Source organism: Balaenoptera ricei, chromosome 4 (genome assembly GCF_028023285.1).
Source record: "Balaenoptera ricei isolate mBalRic1 chromosome 4, mBalRic1.hap2, whole genome shotgun sequence".
NCBI lineage: Eukaryota > Metazoa > Chordata > Mammalia > Artiodactyla > Balaenopteridae > Balaenoptera > Balaenoptera ricei.
Window position 1 is genome coordinate 15,707,332 of NC_082642.1, and position 9,390 is coordinate 15,716,721.

At 43.4% G+C, this 9,390-nt stretch overlaps 1 protein-coding gene across 10 annotated transcripts in view; it reads left to right on the forward strand.

The window, feature by feature from the left end:
• The window catches only part of TFDP2 (transcription factor Dp-2), a 173,222-nt gene extending 164,845 nt beyond the window's left edge, over window positions 1-8,377 (forward strand). For all 10 annotated transcript variants that reach the window (XM_059920189.1, XM_059920187.1, XM_059920188.1 and 7 more), the window contains 3 exons: window positions 2,703-2,869; window positions 6,859-6,964; window positions 7,177-8,377. In XM_059920189.1, coding sequence (XP_059776172.1) covers window positions 2,703-2,869; window positions 6,859-6,964; window positions 7,177-7,360 — 457 coding nt within the window. In that variant the 3' untranslated portion in view covers window positions 7,361-8,377. The remainder of the gene's footprint in view (window positions 1-2,702; window positions 2,870-6,858; window positions 6,965-7,176) is intronic.
• The last annotated feature ends 1,013 nt before the right edge of the window (window positions 8,378-9,390 follow it).

Sequence of the window (9,390 nt, forward strand, 5' to 3'; positions counted from 1 at the left end):
GAAGAAAAAGAAGAGTAAGAGAAACAACAGGAATTTCTAGAGTATTTGGTAATTAAGGCTGTAGACACAAGTAGAAATAGTAGGGACCGTGCGGGCTGTGACGTCAGAAGATGCATTTTGCAATCTTTCCTCTAGTTGTATAGTTTCTTAACTTCCCTGAGATCTCATTTCTTCCTCTGTAAAAACAAGAATTAAAGTATTTAACTTGCTGGTTTACAGACGTTAAATTCATAAAGGACCAGCCCAAATGGTAGATGTATTAGTATTCACACACTTAAAATTCTTTACAGAAACATGTGTCTGCAAGGACTTGTCACATATTCTCATAAATCTGAGAATTATAGAGAATGGTTAACGTATTTTTGGGAAAAACAGACTGTTAGAATTCTAGTTATTCTCTCTAGTTAGTCTCTTGTTTAGTGGGAAATCATTAAAATTCTCTTCTTTGGTTAATCTTTGAGGTCTAAAAGAGTAGCAGGAAAGCGTGGGGACCAGAGACCTAAGGGAATTATGGATTCTTGTCCTTCCTGGGTGGTTACTGACTCGTGCCCTTTCCTCGCCCTCCCCTGAGTGGAGGGAAGGAGGCTCTGAGCTGCTTGTAGGAGCTTGTTATTCAAGGCCGGGTGCAAAAGCCTGGTCTTTCAGTTACTTTGGTGATGCAATCCTTTCCCCTTAGCCAGGAGGCTTTCCCACAATGACGATTACATTTAGGAAACCTTCAGCTTTTAACGTATGCCTGAAGTCACCCCTGGGGCAGGCATCCACTCCAGATTTTGTGTGGTTTCTTTTTTTTCTGAATTTCTGTGAATGTACTTATTTAAATTCATATACTTCAGATTACTTAAATGTGGCATTGTGCTTTAAGTTTTAAATTTTGCCCTTAAGATCTAGCATAAAAAGTTTTACCCTTACGTGACTTCAATAGAATTTCATGACAACGTAAGCCCACCCCTGTCCCAGAACTTTGCCTGCACTCTGTCCCTGAGGGGCTGAGGCTCTGGGTGATGGTGCCCCAGGGCATAGCCTGGGAGTCAGATGGACTGTTTCTTCTTACAGTCACCTCTTTACTGAAAGCCTGTGCCAGGCAGCTGGGCATCCTGATTTGGTACTTTACAGAAACGTTCGGAAACGCGCTATGTGTTATATATGACACTTTTTTCTTGTGGCGTTTTTACTCCTTAGGCCCTCAAGACAGGATTTGGGGGTTGGTTAGTTTGTGAAAAGTCTTCCATTTTCTGCTCATCTAAGGTATGGTGTAGCTAACACTTGACTCATGAAAATGAAGTAAGCATCCAACATGCTTTTTCCTCGACCCTAGTTAGGCCAACTCATAGTAGGAAAGTTAGATATTAAATTGGAAAGGCTTTCTTTGCGTTTTTTTTTTTTTTAATGACTGCTTTGCTTGCTTTATTTGTTTTTATTGAAGTATAGTTGACATACAATATTATGTTAGTTTCAGGTGTACAACATAGGGATTTGACATTTGCATGCATTACAAAATGATCACCGTAATAAGTCTAGTAACCATCTTTCCCTGTATAAACTTATTACAATATTATTGACCATATTCCTTATGCTATATATTATATCCCCATGGCTTACTTTATAATTGGAGGTTTGTACCTTTTAATCCCCTTCACTTATTTCACCCACCACCTTCAGCCCCTCCCGTCCGGCAACAGACCACCCATTTGTTCTCTATGAATCTATTTTTATTTGTTTCATTTTTTTAGATTCCACATATAAGTGAGATCATATGATATTTGTCTTTCTCTGCCTGGCTTATTTCATTTAGCATAATACCCTCTAGATATATCCATGTTGTCGCAAACAGCAAGTTTTTTGTTTTGTTTTTTTTATGGATGACTAGTAATATTCCTCTGTGTTTTTGTATGTGTGTGTACATACCACATCTTTATTCGTTCATCTATTGATGGACACTTCAGTTGCTTCCATATCATGGCTATTGTAAATAATGCTTCAGTGAACATTGGGTGTGCACTTTATCTTTTTGAATTAGTGTTTTTGTTTTCTTCAGGTAAATACCTAGAAGTGGAATTGCTGGATTGTACGGTAGTCTATTTTTAATTTTTTGAGGAAACCTCCATACTATTTTCCATAGTGGCTGCACCAATTTACACTCCCAGCAACAGTGCACAAGGGCTCCCTTTTCTCCACACCCTCTCCAGCATTTGTTATTTGTTGTCTTTTTGATGATAACCATTCTGACAGGTGTGAGGTGATACCTTATTGTGGTTTTGATTTGCATTTTCCTGATGATTAGCGATGTTGAGCATCTTTTCGTGTGTCTTTTGTTCACCTGTATATCTACTTTGGAAAAATGCCTACATGGAAAGGCTTCCTTAATATTTTATCTTTTGTGACAAAGTTATAGACAGCTTTGAAAAGTATTAGATTTAGACCAAAATTTCTGTCTCCAGTCTGCCACAGCTTAATGAGGGCTGAAATTTATGGACTCCTGTTGTCTGTCACAGGAAAGGTGTTTTAATTGGCAAGTGGTTTATGTGAGATGTCATTCTTCTGAACCCAGCAGAATGACTCATTGCCCTAAACGGCAACAATTTCTAGTACTGTAGCTGAGCTTAGGTCCTCATTCTTTTATTGAATATGCAGAGTACAGAACTATTCAGACCTCCCCAATACCGCAGAAAACCCAACACTAACTTTGTTTCCTGATGCAGGTTTGAATACCTTTTTAATTTTGACAACACCTTTGAGATTCATGATGACATAGAAGTGCTGAAGCGGATGGGAATGTCCTTTGGCCTGGAGTCAGGCAAATGCTCCTTGGAGGATCTGAAACTTGCTAAATCACTGGTGCCAAAGGCTTTAGAAGGTTATATCACAGGTATGTTAACTCATGCTTTTTCAGTGTTGTCCTTGATAAAATGTCTGACCCTAACTTGCTAAAACCTTTCTCATAGAAAATTAAAGCCCACTGTATGCCCATCCTCAATTCTGTGCCCTTCCCTACCCCAAAATGTAACCTCTCTCTTGAATTTCTTGTTTATCACTACTTGCTTTTCTTTAGAGACACAAACACAAACAAATATAGTAAGCTAGAAACAATTTATTAGTTTTGCCGAATTCTCACCTTTACATAAAATAGAATCATAGTGATATATTCTTTTGTGATTTGACTTTTTTCACTCAACATCATGTGCTTTAGATTTGTCCACATGATTTCATATAGCTGTAATTGATGCACTTTTACATAGAATTCTAGTATGCATAGAATTCTAATATGTGGGTAAAGCACAATTTATTTGTTCATTTTACTGATCATAAACCTTTAGTTTTGTTTCCAGTCTCTTGATATTTAAACAGTGCTGCTTCGAACATTCCCGTAACTATATCCTGGTGACCGTGTGCAAGTGTGTATAGAGTGAGATTGCTGGGTCAGAGTCGGGTGCATCTTCATTGTTACTAGATGATGCCACAGCTTTCCAATTTGATTTTGCCAAGTTACACTCTCACCTGCAGAGTGAGTTTTATCTTCCCAAGCAGGTGGATGCGAAATGGTATTGTAATTTTTTAAAATTGAGATTTAATTCACGTACCATAAAATACACCATTTTAAAAAAAAATTTATTTATTTTTGGCTGCATTGGGTCTTTGGTGCTGCGCGCGGGCTTTCTCTAGTTGCGGCAAGCAGGGCTACTCTTCGTTGCGGTGTGTGGACTTCTCATTGCGGCGGCTTCTCTTGTTGCGGAGCACGAGCTCCAGGCACGTGGGCTCAGTAGTCGTGGCTCACAGGCTCAATAGTTGTGGTGTGCAGGCTTAGTTGCTCCGCGGCATGCGGGATCTTCCCAGACCAGGGCTTGAACCCGTGTCCCCTGCATTGGCAGGCAGATTCTTAACCACTGCGCCACCAGGGAAGCCCAAAATACACCATTTTAAAGTGTACAATTCAGTGGTTTTAAGTATATTCACAGGGTTATGCAGTCATCACCAACCATTATCTCATTCTAAAACGTCTTATCACCCCAAAAAGAAACCCCACATACACTAGCAGTCACCCTTTAGTCCTCCTTTCCTCCCGGCTCCTGGCAACCACTAATCTATTTCCTGTCACTGTGGATTTGTCCATTCTGGACCTTTCATATAAATGGAATCATATAATATGTAGCCTTGGTGACTGATTTCTTTTATTAGTGTAATGTTTTCAAGATTCATCCATCCTGCTTCATCCCTTTTTATTGCCATTTTGTGGATATACCACATTTTTTAAATCCACTTGTTAATTGGAGGACATTGGGATTGTTTTCAGTTTTTAGCTATTATGAATGATGTTGCTATAAACATTCTTGTACTTTTTTTATGAACATAAGCTTTTGGTTCTGTTGGGTGTATACCAAGCAGTGGAATTGCTGGGTCATATGATAACTGTATTTAACATTCTGAGGAACTGCCAAACTATTTTCCAAAGCAGTTGTACTGTTTTACAATCCTACCAGCAATGTACCAGGGTTCTGATTTCTCCATATCCTTCTCAATGCTTGTTCATCTTTTTTATTGCAACCATCCTGGTGGATGTGAAGTGGTGTTTCACTGTGGTTTCAATTTGCATTTCCCTAATGACTGATGATGGTGAGCATCTTTTCATGTGTTTACTGGCGATTTGTGTATCTTCCTTGTAGAAATGTCTATTCAGATCCTTTGCCCATTTTTAAATTGGGGTGTTTTATTTTAAGAGTATAGTGAGTATACTTGAAAATGGAAACACTATGTTTTGCATGTTCTAAAATTCAGATTTTCACTAATTCAGAAATCTTGTTTATGATTGTCTTAGTTCCTAAGACTGTGGTATATTCTGCACATATAACTTGGATGTTTGGACAAAAGCATTCTTTTGCCTTTGCTTTTGCCAGTTTCCTTCATTTATAAGCATCACTACCTAGAACTAATATTAAAATGCCTTTAAAACATGATGAGAAATTCTAAAGTATATTAAGTCAAATATAAGCAAAGAGGTAGTTTTTATTTTGTTTTATGGTTTTGGCCCTTTAGTCACAACACAAGAGTCTGTTGATTGAGATTTGGTTTCTGTTGGATTTAGTTCTTAAATTCACACCACCCGCCTCCTGCAAATGTGACCCCCTCCTCTTGCCCCTCAGCGACCCAGCCCACCATCCTCACCCCGGCCCGCTCCGTTCTCCCCTCGCTGCCCCCAGAGAAGGACCTCCTGTTTTATTAGCAGCTCAGGCATCCTAGCCGTCCAGCAGGGTCTGCATACAGCTCTTACTCCATAAATCACCAGGACTTTATTTTAGCTCATTCTCAGTGAAAAGACTCAGGGCGCTTAGGCGGGCTCTGTGGCTTTGATCTCTTCGTGACCTTGTTTGCAGACTGGGATACAGACTTTCTGGTTAGTTCAGAAGCAGAAGCGTGTGCCTTCAGTATGTGGAGGGACAGGGTAGCTCTTGAGGAGGGTTGTGAGATCCGTTGTGTGGGTGCTAGGAAGGAAAGGAAAGAAACGTTGGCTTTTCAGAGCCATTGTGAAAAGAAAATGTGTTCTGGCAGAAGGTTTCCATACATACTAATTAATAACACTTAGCACAGGATTCTGGCTTTAATTTCATTATGTACGGACGTGTTCTTATTGTATGCGTTTAAAGTCTACTCCTCTTCTTAGAATTGAAGGGTTTTTGTTGGTTTTTTTTTTTCCCCCACAGCTGCCTTAGTTCGCCTGTGAAGAAAAGATCCACAAGGCCATTTTAAGAGGAATGTAGTCATTTAGTTTACTTTTTTCCTACGTGGGAAGCCTCTCACTTGGTCAGGTAGCGCCAGGATAGTGGAGTTTCCAATCCCAGTACACAGTTTCTTTTCCTTTTTGCACAGTGATTATAAAACTATTTTGATTAAATATAATAAAAGCTCATTTGGCAAATTACACTTTCTCAGCATACACTTGGTCTTATCTCACAACATAAGTCAAATAAGATTCTTTTTTAGGAATGCATTTCTGCTGTACCTACCACCTGTGTTGTAAACTCACTGTTGAAAGAGATGATACTCCTTCATGCAGTGACACTTAGATCTTAGATGTTCCAGTAACTGCCTTCTCTGAGCTAACATTCTAGATAAGGAGACAAGGGTTAAACAAGTCGAAGTACAATAAGAATTGGTCAAGGTTGTGATAGGAGAACTATGGTAAATGCATAGAAAATGAGATTGCAAGGACATAGCCAAAATATTTCATACAGACTAAAACAGCAACGCCTGTCTCGCCCTCATGAAAAACGCGACTGTGCATGGCCTTTTAAAATAAGGTCTAGTTCAAGTTATAAAGCAGAGGGTACCAGGAAGAAGACTAGACCTCTGGTGCCTAATAGCACTGAGTTCACCAGTGGGCACGAAAAGACGGCGTGCTGGGGCGCTTTGGCAAAAATGTGTCTGTGCTTCTAGCCCAAGATACTCTGACTTGACTTTGTCTCCACCCACTCGTGCTCGGCTCGTTAACACCCCGGCCAGAGGCTTTTGTGCTAAGTCCGGCGGGTGTCCAGGAGTCGTACAGCTCTCTGTACTGCGTGAGCTGCCCTCTCGAGGGCTTCTGTAAGAAAAAAGAACGAAGAGAGTCTGTGATTGGTTTAATTTGAATTCTTTCCTGGTGTAGTCTGCCTTCCTGTATTTTTCTCCCCGCCTCCCCCGCGCTTATGTTCTAGAAATTTCTTTTTTCCAAGCTGAAGAAACCAGGGTTCTTCCCAGGGCAGGAGACTCGTCTGGCTGTAATTTAGAACAGGCCGATGGCCTTACTTGTCTGTGTTTTCTTCATGCCATAACAAAAGCAGCCACGGAACTTACAGAGCTGCCATCTGTTTTTGTTTTTCCCTGTAGATATCTCCACAGGACCGTCATGGTTAAATCAGGGACTGCTTTTGAACTCTACCCAGTCAGTTTCAAACTTAGACCTGACCACTGGTGCCACCTTGTCCCAATCAAGGTACGTATTTTTTCAGGGTTAGAAGGGCGAGCCGCGAAGCCCTGACCCTCCCTGGAGGGGAGAGCCAGCGCGCTGCGCCGGCCGGGTCCCAAGCGGCTCCGGCAGAGCTCGCCCGCGGCTCCCCGCTTCCCCGGGTTCTTTTCCCTGTGTTTTCCAAAAACTTAAAACATCTACCACGTTAATGAGCCTGTGTGTTTTCAATTGTTTGCTAGTGTAAACCAAGGGTTGTGCTTGGATGCTGAAGTGGCCTTAGCAACGGGGCGGTTCCTTGCCCCAGACAGTCACCAGTCCGGCAGTGCGGCCTCTCACTGCTCTGAGTCCCGAGGCGAGACCCCCTGTTCCTTCAACGACGAAGACGAGGAAGAGGACGAGGAGGATTCCTCCTCCCCAGAATAAAGACAGGCGCAAACCCACGTTCTACTTTTTGATGCTCATGTGTGTTTTTAGTGTGAGCTCTTGTGTTTGAAACGATTGCTTCGGTCTTTGCCTTTGTTTGCACTGTGTGTTCAGTGAAAACTAGGGAAACACAATAAGCAAATTACCTGAAGGCTGAGAGGATTGAGATGAAAGTTAACGTAGTGTGAATGAAAACTCTGAACGACAGAGCAGTAGATCACATGGCAAACAAAGCATGTACTCGGAGGTGGCGGAGGGGATAGTCCCTGAATTGACAGCACGAACGCAGCGCATTTATCTTCCGTGAGGCGGGGCGCCGCGGCCCCCAAACCCACGCAGCCCTCCTTGTTGCCGAGGTGGCTCCATGAAACAGTCCCCGACGGCCGTGTGCCCCACGCCCCGCTCCCTGCTCTGGGCTGCCTTTCACGAGGCGGAGCTGAACACGAGAGGTTCCCGGTGGGAGGAGCTGTACAGCGAGGGATGGAGACCCTCGTGGCCCAAGGAGCGCAGATTGAACCGCTGAACTAGGTGCAAGTCTAGTCGAGGTGCTTTACGCATCAGCTGCCTTAGACGGCTTCTAGAAAGGAGCGAACGCTAATTCTTGAGTACTTAAGTGACATTTAGAATAATTTATAGTCAAACTGAAATGATCACTATTAGCCAATGCATTGGTGCATAGAATTTTCTAGGGCTACTTCTGGAAGCCAAAATAGAATAGCATTTCCACGTGCATTAAATACTTTGCCAGCACTGCCTTTCGCCAGCAACCTAAATCTGGAGTTTTACAAGAGAAGGAAATTGTCTCTATCGTTTTAATCAGAGCTATGCGTTTCATACAGCTTTTTCACCTAGAACAAAACAAAGGAACAAGTCCCCATGACTGAGTTGCTTGCTTATAGTTCCCTGCCGTAATTGTATGATTTCACCCAGTGTGCAATTTGTGAAAATGAACTGTCATTACTTTTGTCTGAAAAGTATTTCCAGAATATGAACAGCAATGTTTTCCTGTACATGTCACCTTTGGTACATTCTCATTCATCAAAATGACCATATTGGGTTGATTCCTGGGTCAAACGCATTTCAAAGTCACCCGATATTCAGTGTTTCACAGAAACACCAAAAAAGGTTGAGCACTCCAGGTGACTGGGTGTGCAGTAGATCAGGACATAGACTGTCAGGTCAGAGCCAAAGATGCCGCTGGGAACCGCTCACTGCTGGGTTCACTTCCCGCCCCTCTGAATACGAGTGTGGAGACACTGCCACCACGGCCAGACCCCGACTTACTTACTTAAGCGCACATTAGTTAAGGCCTTGGAAAGGAGCAAACGATAGTGGAAGATTAATTCTAAATCTCTGACTTGAATCATTTGGATTTGCCCTGAGATTATGCATCCAGCGTCTATGGGCTCGGCGCTGAGCTCAGCCCAAACCTGCTCTTTCCTAAGCCCCGCGGGGGAGCCGGCGGGGAGGGGCCTGGCTGACCCAACCAGTACACAAGGATGTACAGCACTAAGTTCCTTTGAGACAAACGCACGCATTCCGTCAGGAATAAGCCATAGCGCAGACTCAGAGTGCCGAGGGGCCGGAGAGGCGGAGGCAGGTGGTGCCGGAGGGCCCCCCTGAGGCCGGGGTGGGCGGGTGGGCGGGTGGGAGGGAGGGCCCGAGGGCCTCCAGGGCACGTTCTGCCTGGAAGGTGTCAGCTGCACCATCAGGGAAAGCCGGGTCTCCTTCAGGCTGCCTTCCCTCTCCCAAGCCAAGCCCAGCTTTTCTTGCCCCTGTACTTGAAAGGGGCCCGGCGGGGACCTGGAGAGGCCCAGGGCCACGGCAGGCTTTTCAGACTTCAGACTACCATGCCGCAGGTCCCAGGGCCGCACACCAGCGTTCATGACAGGCACACCAATCGTGAGCACTCCTTTACGAGGTAGCAGGAGCCTTGCCAGAGTTCGTGGGGCACTGATCCCTTTCTCTGTTCTCTCTCTGCTGCTGCTGATAAAATATGGGTTTAAAAGAAAAAGCAACCAAAGACTTAC